The 19,460-nt window shown below is 52.9% G+C and overlaps 5 protein-coding genes across 5 annotated transcripts; 2 read left to right on the top strand and 3 right to left on the bottom strand.

Annotated features, from left to right (window-relative positions):
* Positions 1-2,074: 2,074 nt before the first annotated feature.
* On the top strand, positions 2,075-5,092 carry CH63R_03483 (Calpain family cysteine protease; the record flags this gene model as incomplete). The annotated part of the gene is made up of 2 exons (XM_018298458.1): positions 2,075-2,419; positions 2,477-5,092. 2 exons carry the CDS (start codon positions 2,075-2,077, stop codon positions 5,090-5,092), a joined length of 2,961 nt encoding a protein of 986 aa, XP_018163274.1.
* A 1,052-nt stretch (positions 5,093-6,144) lies between these two features.
* On the top strand, positions 6,145-10,076 carry CH63R_03482 (Phosphorylase superfamily protein; the record flags this gene model as incomplete). The annotated part of the gene is made up of 5 exons (XM_018298457.1): positions 6,145-7,075; positions 7,147-7,398; positions 7,462-8,933; positions 8,979-9,458; positions 9,564-10,076. 5 exons carry the CDS (start codon positions 6,145-6,147, stop codon positions 10,074-10,076), a joined length of 3,648 nt encoding a protein of 1,215 aa, XP_018163273.1.
* A 554-nt stretch (positions 10,077-10,630) lies between these two features.
* On the bottom strand, positions 10,631-12,287 carry CH63R_03481 (Major facilitator superfamily transporter; the record flags this gene model as incomplete). Its single annotated transcript, XM_018298456.1, has 3 exons — positions 10,631-11,588; positions 11,661-11,907; positions 11,966-12,287. The coding sequence occupies 3 exons, from the start codon at positions 12,285-12,287 to the stop codon at positions 10,631-10,633; spliced, it is 1,527 nt and encodes a 508-aa protein (XP_018163272.1).
* Positions 12,288-12,598: 311 nt separating this feature from the next.
* Positions 12,599-13,819, bottom strand: CH63R_03480 (F-box domain protein; the record flags this gene model as incomplete). Its single annotated transcript, XM_018298455.1, has 1 exon — positions 12,599-13,819. The coding sequence occupies one exon, from the start codon at positions 13,817-13,819 to the stop codon at positions 12,599-12,601; it is 1,221 nt and encodes a 406-aa protein (XP_018163271.1).
* A 3,189-nt stretch (positions 13,820-17,008) lies between these two features.
* CH63R_03479 (uncharacterized protein) lies at positions 17,009-19,112 on the bottom strand (the record flags this gene model as incomplete). Its single annotated transcript, XM_018298454.1, has 4 exons — positions 17,009-18,243; positions 18,315-18,734; positions 18,790-18,867; positions 18,932-19,112. The coding sequence occupies 4 exons, from the start codon at positions 19,110-19,112 to the stop codon at positions 17,009-17,011; spliced, it is 1,914 nt and encodes a 637-aa protein (XP_018163270.1).
* Between the last annotated feature and the right edge of the window lie 348 nt (positions 19,113-19,460).

Genomic DNA, 19,460 nt, shown 5'->3' with positions numbered 1-19,460 from the left:
CCGTGCCGGACCCGGGCCCGTTTCCCCATCGGCAAAGGCGGTTGGGGTGGCATTGGTGGTGGAACCTTGTTGCCATCGTCGGGGATATGTTGAACCCTTGTGTATGGTATACGTGAGGTACTGACTGACAGACACACAATACATCGTACAGTACAGACTATCGCTAGCAAGTACGGATACTTGAAGTCAGCTGGTACCGCACATCTACAGTATCCGTACCCGCCGAGGCAAACTCGATTAAGGCTGTCAGACGGGGTTGATGGCGGGATCCTTGGAGTTGATTACGCCTCATGGCGGCGAGAGGTTGATGTGTGTGTTAGCGCGCGTGTGTGTGGTGGTGTAGAAAGCACTAGAGCATCAACCCCCCCCCTCATGGGACCAGATGGAGGGTTTCTCGATGAATGGGACGAAGATTGTTTGGCGTAAGACTGGAGAGAGTGAACAATAAGAGCGGGAGAGAGAAAAACGAAGAGGAGAGACTACTAAGAAACCCCTAGGTTCGCACCTCCCGAATCGACGGTCGCGTGGCCCTTTTCCGACAGATAAGGAACCTTGGCCGTCTCGCTTCTTTTCCTTATCAGCAAAAGGGACGTCGGACCCCCTAAACCCCCCCTCCGTTTCGGAGTTTCCAGATCCAATTGAACCAACCACAGGCGCGATACAAGCCATCTGGATTCTGGACTCTGGACTCTGGGCCCTGAAGGCCGCCTCGACTCACAGGTTCTTATCGGCGGTCGCTGGAAATACACGCTAGCATCTGCCTGATGCAGATACCTACCTTTCTTACCTACCTACTGTAACCTTCGATGGATGGGTGTACAGAGGACCCCTAATGTACTTTGTACGAAAATTGTCCGTGTACCCTTCCACCCCACACGAGCTGTATCGGTACCTATCTTCCCTGCTATGTGGGTACCTGCCTACCTACCTACCCTGCCTTCACAGCCCTTCCGGCTCCAGTTCGCGCAACCTCCGAATATTGTCCAGAACAGCGAGCCATTGCGGCGGCGCCCTCTTCTCTTTGTCCAGCCCAAGACATGCGCCTATGTTCTTCGCCTCTGATTCTCCGTTTCCCACCGCCAGAACGAACGAGACCCCCGAAACCCACCCTCCAAGACCCAAGAGTCACTTTTTGCACCCTGGAACCGGCCGGTCTTAACGCCAAGAGTGAAAGAGAGGGGGAGACAGAGCGAGAGAGTCCCTGTATCCGCCTCAGGTCCGCTCCTTGACGCTCCTTCGGCACGCATTGGAAAGCCAAAAGGGTCGGTCCATGGATAGACACGTTGGGCGTGAGGCTCGAACGAGAAGAAGCAATGGCAGCACGAAGACAACTACATACTAGGACGACGAGAACAACCATGTCAGCCACGACAGGCGAGCCATTGTTTCTCGCCGGGGGGCCTTGATACCGCCATCCACCCCTCCCCCCCCCCCCTCCCCCAGAAACATCAATGGCCATGAACATGGGCAGTTGGTTCCTCGACTTCCGACTCGACGCCTTTGCCGCCTTGTTGCGGTGAATGGATGATACTCACCCTCCATCTCCATGTGGTACACCATTCACTCCTCCGGCCCCGGCCTACCTCGCCCTGGTCTCGACTCATGCGATCCCCCGATCGTCCAACCCTTTCCGCGAGGCTGTGACTCGCTCGTCGAAGGGACATGGCACTCAAGTCTTGTGGCCCGAGGTGAGCCCTCCATCATCTGCCCTCCCCTCTGTCCTTATAACACATCTCTCGACCCTCTACCCCCTCCACGACTCATGTTCGCCTCTGTTTCCAAAACGATACCCTCCATATCCCTCCACCCTCGTTCAATTCCGCCTGAATCGCCTGTCCGTGCTCCGACGTTAGGCCGCCCTCCTTTCGTCCCATCTTGCCCGTAACTGACCCGCGTACATCAGTGATTGCGGAACGTTTCCTGCAAGCTGGCAATTTTTTTGGGGGTTTTCGGTTCTCTTTAGATAGTTATTGTCCACCTGCTGCTGCTCTTCGTTGACATCCTTTCTCGACTATCGTGTTCCATTATCCTACACAACTCCCACACCGGCCCTCGCCCTCTATTTACAGCCAATATGCACGGTTACAGCTCCTCCGAAGAGTCGGATGACCCTCGTCGTCCTCGCCCCGTCCCGGCGTCGAACAACAGTACGGACCAAAAGAAGAAGAAAAAGAAGAAGGCGCCCCCTCAGCCATCTATCAACCATATCTGGAAGAAGTTCCAGAACAAAAAGTTTAACAAGGCACTCGCTGTGCTTCCTTTCGACCCCGTACTGCCACCCGCAAGCTCCGACAAGCCTAACGAGCTGTTGAGCGTCGGCTACGAGCGAGCCGTTGAGGAATGCCGCCGCAAAGTCAAGAAGATCATCCAGGAGTGCCGGAGGGTCAACATGCGATACCGGGACCCTGGTTGGGATTTGGTAAGCATCATCGCGATCGCAAAGATCACCGTCGTCAGCGAACTAATCCTCCTGTAGGACTGGGACCTGAAGTGGGAAAAGGGCCATTGCCTCAACACCCTTGGCCATACAAAATGGCAGCTCTCCAGATCGACCCTCTCCAACCCGAGCGCCTCGGTACCCAAGGCGGTCAAGCGTGTGCACGAGATCTTTGAGAAGCCCACCTTTATGAAGAACATCAACGGCGGCGATGTCAAACAGGGAAGCCTGGGCGACTGCTGGTTGATGGCTACGCTGACTGCCCTCGCTAATGTCGAGGGCGGCATCGAGCGCACCTGCGTCGAGTACGACACCCGCATCGGCATTTATGGCTTTGTCTTCTACCGCGACGGCGAATGGATTTACTCCATAATCGACGACAAGCTTTACCTCAAATCCCCTTGCTGGGACTCCCCCAGCATGCAGAGAGATCTCCTTCAGCAGATCGACCGCGAAGACGTCGAGCGAGTGTATCGCAAGACGTACCAGACTGGTTCAAAGGCACTCTTCTTCGCCCAATGCAAGGACCAGAACGAGACGTGGGTGCCCTTGATCCAGAAGGCCTACGCCAAAGCTCACGGCGACTACGCCTCGCTTGCTGGTGGCTGGATCGGTGAGGGGCTGGAAGATCTCTCCGGTGGCGTCACCACTGAGCTGCTCACCTCTGACATCCTCGACACCGATGGCTTCTGGGAGAATGAGCTCGTTAAAGTCAACGAAGAATTTCTCTTTGGCTGCTCTACCGGCCTTCTAGACGGGGGCTACGGCGAAAGAGACGGCATCTCAGAAGGCCATGCGTACGTTGTTATGGAAGCGAGGACCCTCAAATCCGGGGAGCGTCTGATCAAGCTGCGAAACCCCTGGGGAAAGGTTCGCAAAGGCATCTGGGAGGGCGCCTGGTCTGACGGGTCCAAGGAATGGACCATGGAAGTCCAGGAGGAGCTCGGCCACCACTTTGGCAACGACTCTGTCTTCTGGATCAACTACGACGACTTCCTTCGCAAGTACCAGCACATCGACCGCACTAGGCTGTTCCGAGACCCCGCCTGGCGATGCGCCCAACGCTGGATCGGTGTTGAGGTGCCCTGGAAGTCGCAATTCAACGAGAAGTTCCAGATCAAGCTGTCTAAGGACGGGCCGCTTTGCCTGGTTCTGTCCCAGCTTGACACTAGATACTTCAAAGGGCTGCAGGGGCAGTATGTTTTCCGCATACACTTCCGCATCCACGAGCGTGGCCGCCCTGGTGCCGAGGATTACATCGTGCGCTCCCACGGAAACTACCTCATGGACCGATCCGTCTCCATCGAGCTGCCGGACATGCCCGCTGGAGAGTACAGCATCTTCATGAGTGTCACGGGAGAGAGAGACACAAGCTTGCCGTCTGTTGAAGACGTCGTCAAGCGTGAATGCCGAAAGCGTGTTGAAAACGACAAGCTGGTCCAGACTGGTTCAGCGTACGACCTGGCTCACAGCAAGGGCACGGCACACCTCCAAGAGGTTGCTCGCTTGCGCAAGCTCAAGGATCAACAGCGGGCTTCAGAGTCCCGTCAGAAGGAGCGCCGCAAGCTCTGGGAAAGGCGTCATTTGAACCGCGAAATCACCAAGAAGCAGACAAAGAAAAACAATGAGAAACGGGACCGCAGAAAGGCCAAAGCCGAGATAGAGGCTAAACAGGCCTCAGAGGTGAAGGAGAAGGAGGAGAAGGAAACGAAGAAGGATGAGGCTGAGAAGGCCAAGGACCAGGCCGTCCAGACCGAGGATTTCAAAGAGAAGCCTGAGGAGTCGCCCAAAGAAGAGCCCAAGGAAGACAAGCCTGCTCAAACCGAGACTGAGCCCTCTGAAAAGAGTAAGGACTCAAGCGAGGAGACTGCCGACAAGCCTGCTTCCGATGACAAGTCTAAGGACAGTGCCGAGGGCGACTCCAAGACCGGTCCTCAAGATGATGCCAAGAAAGATACAGCCGACAAGCCCGTTGCCCAACCTGCGCCATCTCCACCACCAGCCGCGAAAGCCTACGACTCAGACGGCGACTCGTCAGACTCGCCGGTCGAGGACTGGGAGGAACTGTACAGTGACGACGACATGGTGAGAAAGCCACGTCTCGCTCCTGCAGGGCCGCCCAAAACCCGCGAAGAGCGCTACGAATCTGACGAGGAGGGCCTGCCCGATCCTTGGAACGCCATCTGCATCGTTGGCGTTCGCGTTTACTCCATGGACGAGGACCTGGAGGTCCGTGTTGTCATGGAAGGCGACGAGCTCCTCGAGGGTGGCATGGGCAAGAAGGGCGAGGCTGATCTCGACAATGCCCAGGTTAACGCTGGAGGGGAGCGTGAGAAGCTGGAGGCCGATGTCAAGGCTGAAGACACCCAGTTGGAGTCTTCAAAGGTGCAAGACGAGGCTCCGCCCAAGACTCTTGTCGACGAGAAAGAAGATGCAAAGGAGTCCGAGCGCGACAAGATGGACAACAAGGATGTGGCCAAGGAGGCGAACGAAGACTCCAAGTCTGAAAGAAGCGTCGATTCCGATAGAAGTGTCAACACTGATAAGACGGTTGACTCATCCGAGTACGACAAGTTGGACTCGGGAGCCTCGACGCCTGAGGTGGTTGCCACGCCCGAACCAACGCCTTTAGATACGCACAAAGAATTGTGCTAGAAGACGCGAACTGGCGACGCATATAAAGTAGACGGTAGAGTAGAAACAGCCTGGCGTGAAATGTTCAGAGACTTAGTGGCGCTGTGCGCATGAATTTGACGCCCGACCTGTTGGGTTGGCGCGAGCGAGGGTAGATCGTTGTCATGTGAGGACTTGCGGAGTTGGGAGCTAGGAGTTTGGATTTACTTATGATCGGTTTCCTATTCATGTCCGCTCTGATTCTATTCTGGGGCCTCGTGGCCAGACGGCAAATAGTCCTTCGCATTCCAGCGTAATAGTCGTTATCAACTCCGTTTCTCATCAGATATGTGTCCCATTGAGCTCGAAATCCTTCCAACCAAACAACACTCACAGCAGGTAAATACGTGTATGTTAACAACACTGCCGCGGAGCGAGACACAAACAAGGCTATCTGTCACCTTAACACATACTGACTGGTTTATCAAAAGGTAACGTATCTCGTCGAACCCCTAAAGTGCCCAGGCTGAATGCCGATAGAATACCCCAGCATCTGCATTGTTGCCTGATATGCAACATTCTCGTCCGCCGTCCATTGGCTCTATCTAATTAGCTGTGATTTGCTTCGCCGGCGCTGAGCTCCGAGTCTGGCCTCACCCGCTTGAACTTGACTGGCTGACAGTATCCATGGTGCCGCCGAGCAATAATGACAGTATCCCCTCAGACTCAAGAAGCACCTGTCTCCATATTAAACCCATTTTTACTCCGCAGTTCATCTGCAGAGCCATTATACCTGTTGGGGCCCTCAAGGAATCTAGGGCACCTGGGACAAAGTATAGTGACTCCCACAGGACCTCATTCAGAGGGGACATTGGTCTTACTTGATTGGTAGCATCTAGGCCTCCAGTAACTACTACCCCGCAGCAGGGCCTTCTCGCGTCTGAGGAGTTAGTATGGACACAGCCTTGACGATCAAAGAGTAAGGCCTTAGCCTATTTGCCGTTCAACCCCTCCGTCCAGATACCCACGGCTGGATCCCTCACGTCGTCCACACCATTTTTGCGTTATCGGCAAGTGATCAAACCCGAAAAAGAATGCCAGAATCCGTTCCAGCAAACGAATTCACAATCGGTTGGGTATGTGCCACTCAGATCGAGTTGGCAGCTGCCGTCGAGATGATGGACAAGGTCTACACCGACCCCCCACTTCACCCAGGCGAACCCCAGACCTGCGTCTTCGGTCGAGTTGGCGTCCATAACATCGTGGTTACCTGTCTGCCTGCTACCCATATAGATACAGTCTTAAGGAAGATGGTATCATACCTTCCTTCGCTCCACTTTGGCATCTTCGTCGGTCTTGGCGGTGGCGTCCCAAATCTCGAAAGAGGTATCGACATCCGCCTCGGCGATGTTGTCATTAGCCAGCCAACGGAACAGGGTGGCGGAGTGATACGGTATGATCTCGCTGACGGCCGTGTTAGCCGTACAGGCAGTGTGGGACCACCACCAGCGGCAGTGCTTGATGCTCTTACTACATTGGAAGACAACTATCTTCGTGATAACACGCGGCTCCCACAAAACCTATCCAGGCTCTTGACCATTCCGTCATTTGCTTCACCGGACCCTGATCAAGACGCTCTTTACAATGTATATTCGCCGCATATAACCGGACCCAACTGTGCCAACTGTCATAAGGGCGACATAGTGCAACGAAAGCAACGGAAGACAATTGGTCCCGCTCTTTTCCTTGGAACCGTCGCGTCCGGAGACAGAGTCGTGAAGGATGGAAGGACGCGTGATTGGTACAGCCATCAGCTGGGAGGCATTCTGTGCTTTGATATGGACGCAGCCAGAGCGACCGAAAGCTTCCCTTGCCTTGCCATCCGGGGCATCTGCGACTATGCTGATGCACATACGAACAAGCTATGGCAGTCGTACGCAGTAGCTACAGCCACGGCGTATGCGAAAGAGCTGCTGCTCACCATACCAGCCCTGCCACAGACCGATTCAGGATATCTCACGAAGTGTAAGCATATTAAGGGAAAGGTGATATACCGGGAAACTTTGCTGATAATTGAGAACTATAAGTGGTAACAGTTGAAACTCCGCCGAAAAACAGGGAGCCGCTCGTCACCGTGGCGCCAGTGGCGATTGCTACTGTTCTGTCACCCTCAACTGGCTCTGTGCCCAGACCTCGCGACAGCGACAACATCTCTCCAACAAGGCCCAAGACATTGGACGCCAGCACCAAAACTTGGTATGACAGAATGAAAGAGCCGAGTTTCGCCTGCCCCTATGCAAAGAAAGATCCTCTCGTCTACCCCAGCTGTGTTGGCAGGCCATTTCTAAGTGTTAGGGAGACAAAGAAACACTTGCAACAAAGTCACTTACTGCCTAACTATTACTGCATAGCTTGCAAGGAACCTTTCAGGTCCCGGGGAGCTTTCGATATTCATGTCAGCACTATTGGCTGTCAGGCAGCTATGAAATCAAGTCTTGTGGGATTGGCATCAGGCCAGAGGAGAGAGCTTGTGTCGAGGACCAATTTAGTCCAGGGAGAACACCGAAACCCGATATTACAAGAAGCTCAGGAAGCACAAGGATCAGACAAGAGGCTCGAAGCACAAATCAACACGAGCCTGGGGTCTGATGATGGGCATAGTACGGAGAGCAAGAAATGGTTCATAATGTGGGACATCCTGTTTCCTGGCATGACACGCCCAAGCAGCCCATACGTTGACGACGAAGCTACTGTCTCTACCCTCAAAATCGACGAGGTAACTGGGCAACACACACTTGAAATATCCTTGGATACAGCCGAGACGAAGACCAAGATAGAGGTACCAGGCAGAGAGAGCGACGCAACGTCAAATACGCAAACCAAAGCCAAAAAATTCGTTAACAACTTGGAGTCGCCTTCCGCTTTTGCGAGCCCTCAGGTCGATTCTGCCGATTTCAGCGACTTGGATTCAGATTCAGGACACGATTCAATATTCTCTCTGGCAGAGTCGTTAATGAGTCTGACCTCTGCCGGTTCAGTATCTGTAATCGAGAATGGCTATCTCGTCAAGGAGTTCGCGAAACTTATCCGTAAAGACAAGGTCATCATGTCTTTGGTCAGTCAGGCTCTGGAAACGGAGTCAATCGGGGTATTGCGGATGCGCAACAACTTCCGACGTCTTTTACGGCATTACGCCAGGAGTCTCAAGAGAGAGGCGAAGAGCAGCGAACACGGCGTGGCCGCAACTTTTGTGAGCCAATTTGCCGACAAGATCTCATCAGATCTCTTCTCATCACTGCCAACCGAGGAAAAGAAGGTTCTTGGCAACCTCGCCGACCAAGAAGAGAGCGTGGATAGGAGGCAGAAAGTCGAAGAGTTTCTCCGGTGCCGCGTTGTGATAGAGCAGCATCATGAAGAGTCGTCGGAAAACGAAGATGGTATCGAGGATGAAATTGAAGAGGCCGATGCCAACGAGGACGAACAGTACGACGGTTCACTGAGCGAGCTACAGCACATCACCAGGTTTCTCGTCGACAGCCTGGCTTTCCAGACTCTCCGTCAGAGGCTCCAAGACTTCGTTCATCCTTCGATGACAACAGAACTCCGGGGCGTGTTGAGTGCTTGGCTCAAGCCCGGAGGCAAGAGAGCCAAGCTCATCAGGCAATACGAGCTCCGTAACCTGGTCACAGAACTGGAATTTGTTCCAACGTCACGAATTATGTTGGAGAGAAAGCATGGTACTGCTAGTAGATTCTTGGGGCCTATGGTAGAGCTCTTGAAAAGTAACATCGAAACTCGGACGGGAGGGCCCTGGGACTGGTGGCCCCTGAAACCTACCAAGAGACCCCTTGGAGACAAGGAGGACAGGGTTCTCTGGACATGCGTACGTGAGACAACTTCGAATCACTCTAAACTGGGTTACTGACAGTTGAAATGCTGGCAGGGCTGTGGTGACGAGAGATGGGCAGAAATCCCTGTCGAGTTCGCGAAGCGTCTTGAATCGGCAATGAAGCGGCACCCCAAGTCTAGCCCATCATCACAATTTCCGCCAAGTCATCCACCCACAACATCATCGAGCAGTACCTCAAAATCTGTTATTAGCAACACAGCAATCAGGCCCGCACAGGCAAGGGGCCAAGGCCACACTGGAAGCCCTCCTTCGACCCAAACCCGGCCTTCCATCACGGCATCATCGGCCATTCAAATCCAAACTCAACAAACGTTGTTCGATTATCGGATTTTGCTGATGGTCAGGTCTGGCTCAGATTACCAATTAGCTCAAATCGGCGTGGAACCGCTCAAGTGCCATCAATTCTTTCGTGATCTCAAAGCCAGATACGGTGGTCTGCGGGGCTACATACGCATGTGGTTCAGCGTTTGGGTGTACTCGCACTGCGACTTTTATATGGTACGCCTTTCGAAGCAGCAGCAGCTGCGAACCCTGTGTATTTAACTCTGAGAACTGCTTCAAAGAAAAGGAGACCCTAAACAGTAACTAACAGTTGAGCTATAGTGCGAAAAGTTCGAAGACCACGAGTTCGTACCAAAGAAGGAGCACGAGTTCCCTGAGGCATTCAACCTGGACTACGACTTCATCCCGAAACCTGCCGAGAGGGAAACGATGCCTCCTGTCACGCCACACGAGTTCTACAGACGCTTTTACGCGTGCTACGACCGGACCACAGCGCTGCACTTCCACCACCACTGCAGAAAGCTATCGGGGCACTCGGGCGACATCCTCGACAAGTTCCCCAAGAAGAGGTCGGAGCTGGAGGAGGGCGGCGACGCCCGTGTTGTCTTCTGGGGAATCTACGCTCGGGAGCGGATTGCCATGGTGCGGGTGCTGTGCTATAACCTCGTCTGCGTTTTGCCGATGCTCGTCTTCTTCTTCGGGTGGCTCTCCCGACATGGGCCGGAACAGATTCAGGATGCGGCGGTGCCCGTTTCGGTCATGACTGCAATGCTGTCGCTGTTCTGGAGTGTGTTTCTGAGCAGTATCTTTAGTGAGCCGCGATTACAGACATAAGCCAGCCATTTGGGAGTTGGGATCGACATCCTCCTCTCATCCTCGGTGCAGATTAGCGCCTCATGCGATCTTCTCTCACAATGTCAAGGTGTAGCATTTGGAACAGTCGTGGGGGAAGACAACGGAAATAGTTGGTCAGGCCACTGACATCACAAATGAGGGAGGTCGTGAATGGGGGATGTCAACCTGGGGAGCTTCATGAATCCATGGCCCGCCGATCCTGGCTGTGAACGCTAGTTTTCAAAAGACCACCGACAGCGCGCTCCACCATCCCTAAAGGAGGAGGATAGAGCGACAGGGTAGAGTTACTGGGAGACTTTGCTGTTAGTATTGGTTGGACGTCTGGTTTGTCAATGTAGGGCACCCGTCGTTCTTGCTTAAAATCAATGGAATTCCTTGAGAGTTATGTACATTTAAACCATTGGAGTTCTTCTTTCATACCAAGATAGACAGTATCTACAAGCACTCGACATCATAAGCGGCAAGAGTTGTTGCAGGCATCCTTCAATAAGGCTCTACGTTTCTCGTTGACGAAAAACAGTGTAACGGCACATCTAGTTGACCGCTAGGTTTGAGAGTACAAACAGAGCAGCAAGATAACAGCTAGCAGATACAAAGTACGGGATTCCCAACGCAGCGCCTCCTATTGAGATAGCCCGAACCCAAAGCACCATCATCAGAGGTGCTCCCAGCAGTGATCCTGACGTCTTGACCATCATGACGATAGAAAAGATGTGAGATTCGGGGTCCACGTCATCGCCTCTCTGTTCGTCACGTTTGGGGGCGATAAAAGGTGATTTGAGCAGCGAGAGGGTGAACACCGGGAGCGCAGAACCGAGAGCATAGAGAAACAACGACGGGACCAGCATCCAGATCTGCGTGGCAAGGGCTATAGCCAGAGCACCAAGAATCGAGACTCCCAAGCAGATGTTGGCATAATGCATGTTCATCTGATGACTGGCAAGTTCAGGCTGTATATGCCGCGACTTCTTTTGGCTCGAGCGTAGAACCGCGGGGATGATGACAGTCAGAAGTGTGAAATTAACGACGGCTTTTGCGGATAAGAGGTAGCCCGTTGAAGCAAAGGTCCAGCTATAACGCTTCGAGATGTACTGAACCAGCAGCTTGGTGTCGGAGCTCGCAAGAGACGTGAGGACGAAGCTGACGAGCAGGAGAGTCATGTTTCGTGGATGACTCGCGATGATGGACCGCAAGACGCCGAACCGTTGAATGATAGACCGTAGTAGAGAGGTGTTGGCGTCCCGGGCCTTTAGAACAGGAGACGACAGCAGAGGTCTCGCTTGGTCGTCCGCGTTACGGGACAATGAGGAGTGAGAGTGGTTCTCGGACGCGTTGTCCATGAGAGATATGGCGGGGATGGCGAAGAGAAGCAGGGAAATGCCGATCCAGAATGGTAGCCACAGAAGTAGACTCATAGAAGCTGATGCGAGGGCCGGACCCAGCAAATTGACAACGTAGGAGACCGAGCTCATCCAGCCAAAGTATGTTGCGCTTGACAAACACTGTCAATACAGAACGCACCAAGAAAAGGCTTTGATCCGCTGGACGATGGATCATACTTACCGCCGAACGTGATCGTCAGTCATGCCAGATGCGATCGCGTATGTGATGGAGTTGAAGACACAGTCGCCACCCAGTACGGACAGAAATGGCGATGCAATAATGGCCTTCGTTGGCAGTGTCTGCTCAAAATAACCAACGACAACGGCCCACGCTGGCATGACGATTCGTGGTACAAGATTGAGACAGAGGATGGTGCGCCGCCCATACCGTTCGGCGAGGAAGCCCAGCGGAATTGTCATGACGAAGTCTGGATCAATCACCGTCAGTTGCAAGATAAGTAACTGAGAGCCCTAGTGTCTGCTCACCACCCACAATCCAGGCCGTCTCCATCGTTCCCTGGATCCAAGCTAGGCCCTGCTGGACACTGTCGACCTTGCATAGGCGTTCTTGGACGTTGCCATCTTGGTCGACGACTGATGGGTCCACGACAAGATAGTGCTCTCGACAAAGGCGGCGTTCGATGACCCTGCTCAGGGGAAGCTGGTACAAGCTGGCGGCCAGGTTCACGAGCAGAACCAGCGCAAGCAGGGCCCCGATGCCGGCTTTCCGCGGCCTGCGCGATGAATGTGACGTTGTCGCAGGTTCGTGAGCATCATTCTCGTTCTCGGGACCTGTCAAAGACGACATGATTCCGCAACCGAGCTTGTCTCGGCGGTTGTTGTTCCAAGGGGGCTGATAAGAAGCAAACAATGCTTTGACGCGACATTTTTCGGGGGCTGCCGTCGATGATGACTAAGCAGCCTCCTCGAATGCCTGTGGTTGTCGTGGGGGAGCCTCTGGATACACGGCGATATAGCGCAATTGGTGCTGTGATTACGTACCGCAACCCATCCAGGAAAAGGGGTACGGGGAATGTGCGTATGCATGTCTCTCAAAACAATATTATTGTACATCAAATCGATACAGAGATTGGGCCATTCGCCCTCTTGCCGTCTTCTTCAACCTGTCATGTCTCGGCGAAGACGCTGGTAATCAAACATCCCTTCGGCGCCATCTATGTAGACAGCCAAGTGTCTAGATAGCCGTTTCTCTCGGTCACTCAGCTCATCAGCAAAAGAACATAGTTGATGCTTCTGAAGGCCCCCAAAAGAGACCACGCGCAACTCTCGCAGGGAGCATGGGAGCAGCCTCATAAGCTGCGAGCCACCCCCTTGACCAAAGCTTCGCAAGTCAGTAGTGAGCGACTCGAGACTTTTGAACGTGTCCAGCGGCAGATCAACTTCAAGCCGCGGGTCTAAATGAAAGTAGACAAGAAGGCTTTTCAATGTTGTGCCGTGCTTTGCAAAGGCTCTCATCATTGGACTTTGCTGTCGAAGGGATGTCTTGTCGTATCTGAGGTGACAGAGCTTGTCCATGTCCGTGGTCACAGACTCGAAGATGGCCGGTGTAATCGAGCAGCCAGTGAGACAGAGGCCAGTGAGGCTCGTCGGAAGTCTGCTTTTGTGATTGGTAAACTGAACAGTATCCAGGTAGAGGTTTTCGAGATTCGGGGCGCGGTCGATGAGGGGTTGAATTTCATCCATGGTGAGACTGCCCGATTGAAAGAGTTTGAGATGCCGTAGATGGTCGAACCGAATGCTCATGGCGCTTCCGTCTACCCCACGAAGCCAGTCAAATGAACCTCGATAGATTCCTTTCTTGGGCGTGAACGAAACATCTATCCATCGTAGGTTTCTAGCCATGAACATGACCAATTCAATGAGGATATCCACGCGCCAAGAGAATTCATACCAGTCGCTTCGCAGTTGAAGGTTGAGTTGTTTCACGAGATTCGAGACGAGAACGAGGTCCGGGTCAGCGATGTTCTCCAGTGCTGCCGAACTCCTGGGCTGCTTTGCTCTGATCGCGAGGTATCGTGTATACTCGGCACAATGGGGCCGGGCATTCCACTTTCTGAGAATCGAAAGTAGATGTTTAGCATCCGCGTTTGGAATATAAATAAAGCGGTTGAGTTGCGGTTCGACTGATTCTCGGAGTTGATGGCATGTCCGGCAGAGCTTTGCCATCGACGAGAGTCCTAGGTTCAGACGATCGGCGTCGAACAGTTGGGGCTCGTCTTGCGACAGAAACACATCCAGTCCTGGCTCTGGACTGAGGCCTGCAAGTTCGGAAAGAATTTGATGCGTGATCTCGAGGGGAAGGTTGAGCAGCGACGCCATTGTGGCAAACAGCACTCCTCCAGCTGGACTCGTATCAAGGTTATCTCCCTACTACCCTTGTGGTGTTGATGTTGCAGTCGAGCTATGTGCGGTGCAACCGGCAAATCTGATCGCTGAGCGATTGAGATGAAGACTTGGTAAGAGTAGTTGATGAAGAGACGCAGAACCTGCCGACTTAGGCCGAGGAGCCCGCGAGGTTTTGAAGGATTTCGCGCCCCCTCGCCAAGACGAGAGTTGTTGGCTGCTCCCGGCGTGGCAGGCTAATCTGCTTCCTATTTGGATTATGCCCCCCCGGGCCAAGTGGAGAGATATCGGGAGATTGCATGGCTAGTTCTGTATCTAAAGTGGATAGTAGACTAATATAGCGGCAAAACATGCATGAACGAGCCATGCAGGGTCGTCGCTGCTATGGATTGGTTGGGAGCCACCTAACCTCCCTTAAGACCTTATTGAGCATTTTGAACAGCGGTTTACATCGACAGATTCAGATGTTGTGGTCAAAATTCTGGATCAATTTGTGGCAAGAGTTTTTGGAGGTCTTGCTGAAGCTCAGCCCTCCAAGGCAATACCAGCTCTCATGAGCGATCAACCTGACCTTGAGCTCGGCTTGACCACTACGCACACAGCCTTCCTAAAATAAAAAAAAGAGAGGAAAAAAGAAGAAGAAGAAAAATGCATTTTTAAGTGACACTTGTACGGTCATCAGTCGCCTTCTAGCGGACTGGCCATCTCTTTTGGATACTGGCCTGGGAGGTAGTGTTGCTTTTCTGATTGACTAGTCTAGGGATAACTCAAACTCAAAGCTGCAAAAGAGCCCCAAGAAAATGCCTCTAAATTCAAAATCTGTTGTCTAAACTGCAGAATAACTCTATTTTGCCCTTCTATGTGTGAGGCTGTCCATCACAACTCCTTGCATCTCCCTTTGTCCTTCTATCCAAATCCCTTAATACCTTCTGGGATGACTCTTGCTGCTTTCTCTTGTGATCAGAGTCTTTGTCCTGTCCTTACTGTTGTCTTCTTGGCTGTCCAATCACACCAAATGGGTTAGAAGCCGGGGCGGAACTATTGTCAGCTTCACTATGTCTTGAAAGCCAGCTCACGCTGTGCACCTCCTGCCCTATGGCTCCCGGCGGATGAGGGGGCCGAGGAAAGGCTGTTCCAGGCACTGTCTTGTGCAAAATGTTGCGGGAGGACCCAAAAGGGTTGGCAGTGGGGGCTCCAGAACTCTTTTGTCCGTTTGAAAGGTTGCTGGTGTTTCCAATAGCATCGCCAGACCGTGCTGCTGCTCGTTCCGATCCAATGGCACCATAGGGCGTGGTGCGAGGAATTGAAGTATCAACTGTGATTGCAGGTTTACCTGATTTACCCACGTGATCGTAGGGGTTGTTGACAACACCAAAGGTTCTGAATCCATTCTTTGGAGGAGGGTTGGGCCTCTCTTGGAGGGCTTCCAGGCTTCCTATTTGTTGATCAAGATACCTGATTTGCTCTTCCAGGCTTTGACGAGTCTCATGCCCAGTTGGGCGGCTTATGAAGCGAGGGGGAGGGTGGTGGTAGATTGGGGCAGTCATGTGAGGGTACTGGAAGGCTGGAGCCATCGGATTCAGGGTTGACCTTTGTCTCCAGCTACCAACCACAGTCTTGTAGCTGGCACTGTTACTGGAAGTGCTGCTGCTGCTTGAACTAGAGTTAGCATGGTTAGCATTCCGGCGCCGAGCTTGAGATCCTTGGGGTTCTGTGTCTCTCAGATGTGGCGGCATGAACTCGTAAGGTACCGCAACCCGGGGGTCCTTCCAACGGGCACGCAGTGTCGCAAGCTTTTCAGCCTTGAGTCGAGCTGTTTCTACAAGGCATTCATCGCAAAGCGGCTCTGTCTGCTTCATGTCATTCCATCGGAAGTAAGGGCAGAAGTCCTTAGGATCAGTGAAAGCGTTGAGGACAACTTCGTAGGGCTGCTCATAAAACCATTTGTCGCAGTAGTCCCAGGTCTGTGGCTCAACTTCACACTCAATGACATGCCCTTCACCAGGGCGTATTGCTCTTTCTGTAATAGAGTTCTGGTTCCGGCGAGGGCAGGCAGGGTTGATGCAAGGGCAGATATGAAGGTAGCGGGGTGTTCGGCACATGATGAACTTTGTAGAGTGCTGAAGCTTCCGGGTCTGGTTGTGATTTCTTTTGTGTTGGATCGGGATTTTGCAAGACTGTGTAAAGAAAGGCTGATTCTTGTTGGGTGGTTGGTTGATGTGGTTTGGATTGCCTTGACTAAAAGGAGGTGCCGGTCTCTCAAAATATATATCCGTGAATCTGGCGGGCTGGAATGATCTGTTCAGTGCCGACCGAGTTTACAAAGGCAAGGATTGATCAAGGTGATTGCTTCTACCAAAAAGAAAGGCACAAACCCAAAGAGGGGTTTTTCTCTCTTGTGTTAGTCTTGTTCTTGGTTTCATTCAACAAAGGGAAGAAGGCATTGTATGGAAATGAACAAGGTTTTTACAAAAAGACAACAGTCACTGAGTCTTCAATATTTTCAATGAAGGGCTGTGTTTTTCCAAGGGAATAAATGCTGTTCACATTGCCAGACCATGTACTTGAAAGCAAGGTGCCTCCAAGGGGCCAAGAAGCTCAAAGAGTGACTGACTAAAGATCAAAGGAGACTCGAGATCTCGAAAGAAACGAGAAACAAGACGTTTGAACTTCTGAAGCATTAGTCATGGTGGCCTCGAGTGTTGTGGATTATTTGATACTCCTTTTGATGAAACATCTTGATTCCATGCCGGGGCAACACTTCGAGTAAAACAACCCCCCCGAGTATCAACGCATATTTACCAGTGTGATGTGCTGCAAACTCAACAAAATTCGCCTACAAATGATAAGCTTTTTGATGAGTACTCTCGGGTGGTTGATTTCTATCTTCCCGCGTCGAGTCGAAGACTTCAGCGTGCGTTCGCTGGTGTAAAATAATAATAATAATAATGAAATGGCCTCCAGTTTCCTTGGCCCGGGGGGGGTTTCTTCAACACGCTCTGAGATCGCTGCTGATTTCCCCCCCCATCAGAAGACATGTATGTACCTATGCCCTCGGAACACCATCCTGAGCAGAATTGAATGTCTCTGCAAGAATGGTTTTTCTTTCTTTCTTTTTCGCCTTCCAACCCCCGACAAATGCACTGAGCCCGGAATTCCGGTGCTTTAGAAAACGCTTCCCCAAGGGCGTGAGTCGCGCGACCTCCGTTCCCAGCTTCCTCTCCTGGGTCGACGACGGTCTTCGCGTCGCTGTCTCTCGAACTCGTCGCGCTTGGCGATCTCCTCGAGGAGAATGTCTTTCTGCTCCCTCTCGCCGGCGATGATGGACTGCAGCTGGTCCACTTTGATGTGGTCTCCCTTGAGCTTCCGCTCGAGCTCTTCGATGGTGCGCCGCAGCCTGTCGATCTCGTGCTGACGTCCCTCATGCGCGTGGTGGCTGAGGCGCTCGATGCGGAGCTCCTCCTCGAGGATCTCGACCTTGCGGACGAGGTCCGCGATCTGTCGTACATACTCGTCCGATTTCGGATGTCTCAGCCGCTCCTCTGCCAATAGGACCTCGAGGTCGTCGATTCTCCGGCCGAGCTCGACCGCCTTGCGCTCCCAGTGCTCGGTTCTCTTCTGCTCTCGGTCCAGATCCAGCAGCAGCCGTGCGTTGCGGTCCTCGATCTCCTTTCTCCATATGCGATTGTCGTCCGCCGACACCCACGTGGTGCGCAGGATCCGAATCTCGTCTCGGCTCGCGTTCAATCGGTTCACGCATTCGTCGTAGTCCCTGGTGAGCTTATCGTGGCGGATCTGGAGGTCGCCGAAATGAGGGTGGTGGACATGGTGGTTGAGGTTGAGAGGGCTGTGGTTGTAGTCTCTGTCTCGCAGCCTGTCCTCCAAGTGTTTGATCCGTCGAAACTGATCTTCTCTCGAGTGCTCGAAGCAAATCCTATCTGTCGTGACATCGCAATAGTTGACACACTTGTCAATCTTGCAACAGTGCTCGGCGCAGTAGCCGAGCGGGAGACGGACGATCGTGCGACACCCAGATCTTCTGCACTGATGATCCGCGCAGTACTCTCCTCCTGACAGGCAAGGTCTTTCGCAGGACTTCCAGTGACACCGATGACGATGACAGTGAACACCCAACTCGGCGATTTCGACGCATCCAGCTATGGTACAGGTGTGTCGGCGGCAAAAGGGTCGGAAACCACCCCCGTCGATGAAGGTGGCCACCGCGTAGCATCTAGCACCGCCGCAACCATGATCTCGACAGAAGACTTTTTCGGCATCGACTTCGTTGTCTCGGAAGTTCAAGCAACCTTCGTAGGTGCACTTGTGCGTCGCGCAGCTTCGACAACCTTTAAGACACACTTTGTCGCAGCCTTTATACGTGCACCGATTCTCGGTGTAGTCTATCCCTTTTCGTCAGCTTCCAGGTCCCTGGTACCGCCCGTCAACCCCCAAGGGCCATGGATCTTCTTACGCTTGTCGCAAAAGTCCCGATGACCACCATCTGAAATGCCCAGTCTGAAGCCCTTGCAGTCTTTGACGGTGCATATCTGGTGGAGCAAGCAGCGATTGTCGGCGTGCACAGGCTCTCGGCACTTCAGCTCTCGGCAGATCCTCGAAACGTGGTCGACGCAGTACTCGGAGTCGACGGTTCGTCTTTCAAAACAGCTCGCAACTCGGCATCGGTGGTCCAGGCAGTACCCGTAAAGCTTCTCTCTGGTCTTGTAGCAGTTGTCGACGTAGCATTTGTCTGTTGGTGGCTGCACGTCAGCGTCATGGACTCCCGGACTTTTCCCCAGCGGTCGAAACTCACGGTCCGGACACTTCCACGGTAGGGGCACGCCCGACGGACAGTCTCCGGTCCGATCGCAGCCCGTCACCCCACACCTCCGGTCTGCCCAAGAATGTTAGTGGAATCTTTGAAAGATTGGGTAACGAGATAATCGTACGCTCAGAGCAAAAACGGTCCTGAAGCTCCTTTGGCCGGTTGCACATCTCTAAGCCGAGGACGCAGTACTTGCAAGTATCTAGGTGATCACAATCAGCTTGATGAATACCGGATATGCGGTGGCAGTGTCGGCTTGGACTCACGATCAACGCAAAAGTCAGAATAGATCCTGATGTCGGGTCTCATTGGGTCGATGCGTAGAAAGGCGTGTTTCCTGCAGCAACCATCCACATGGCATGTCCTTTCGTATCTGTAGTCGACGCAGTCATTGCAGCTGCATCTCGAAGACCTCGAAGATCTTGACGATCTCGAACAAGACGACATGGTCGCAGACCAGCCGAGACTGGTTGACAGGATGAGGCTCGGAGTGTAGTGCGTTGTTGACCAGTTGGATACTTGTGTAGATAAAATTGTTGTGCTGTCTAGTTGTAATGAAGTAGGAAATGTTTGTCAGTGCAAGATGAAATAAGTTAGGGTTGCATATGAAAGTGCACAATCAGTGGTGGAGGGAAGATAAAGCTCTAAAAGGGGGGGGGGGGCAGGGGGAAAAGACAGTAGAAATCGGTCTGGGAGAAAGGTATTTAAAGGAAGGCAAGATGACCGTGTGAGGGTGCATACGTCCGGGTGTAGGAGGCCAACTGGAACAAGGACCTTATTGTGAGGGCAGCGTGA

Source organism: Colletotrichum higginsianum, chromosome 2 (genome assembly GCF_001672515.1).
Source record: "Colletotrichum higginsianum IMI 349063 chromosome 2, whole genome shotgun sequence".
NCBI lineage: Eukaryota > Fungi > Ascomycota > Sordariomycetes > Glomerellales > Glomerellaceae > Colletotrichum > Colletotrichum higginsianum.
The sequence above is the reverse complement of the archived record's forward strand: the minus strand, read 5'-3'. Positions and strand labels throughout refer to the sequence as shown.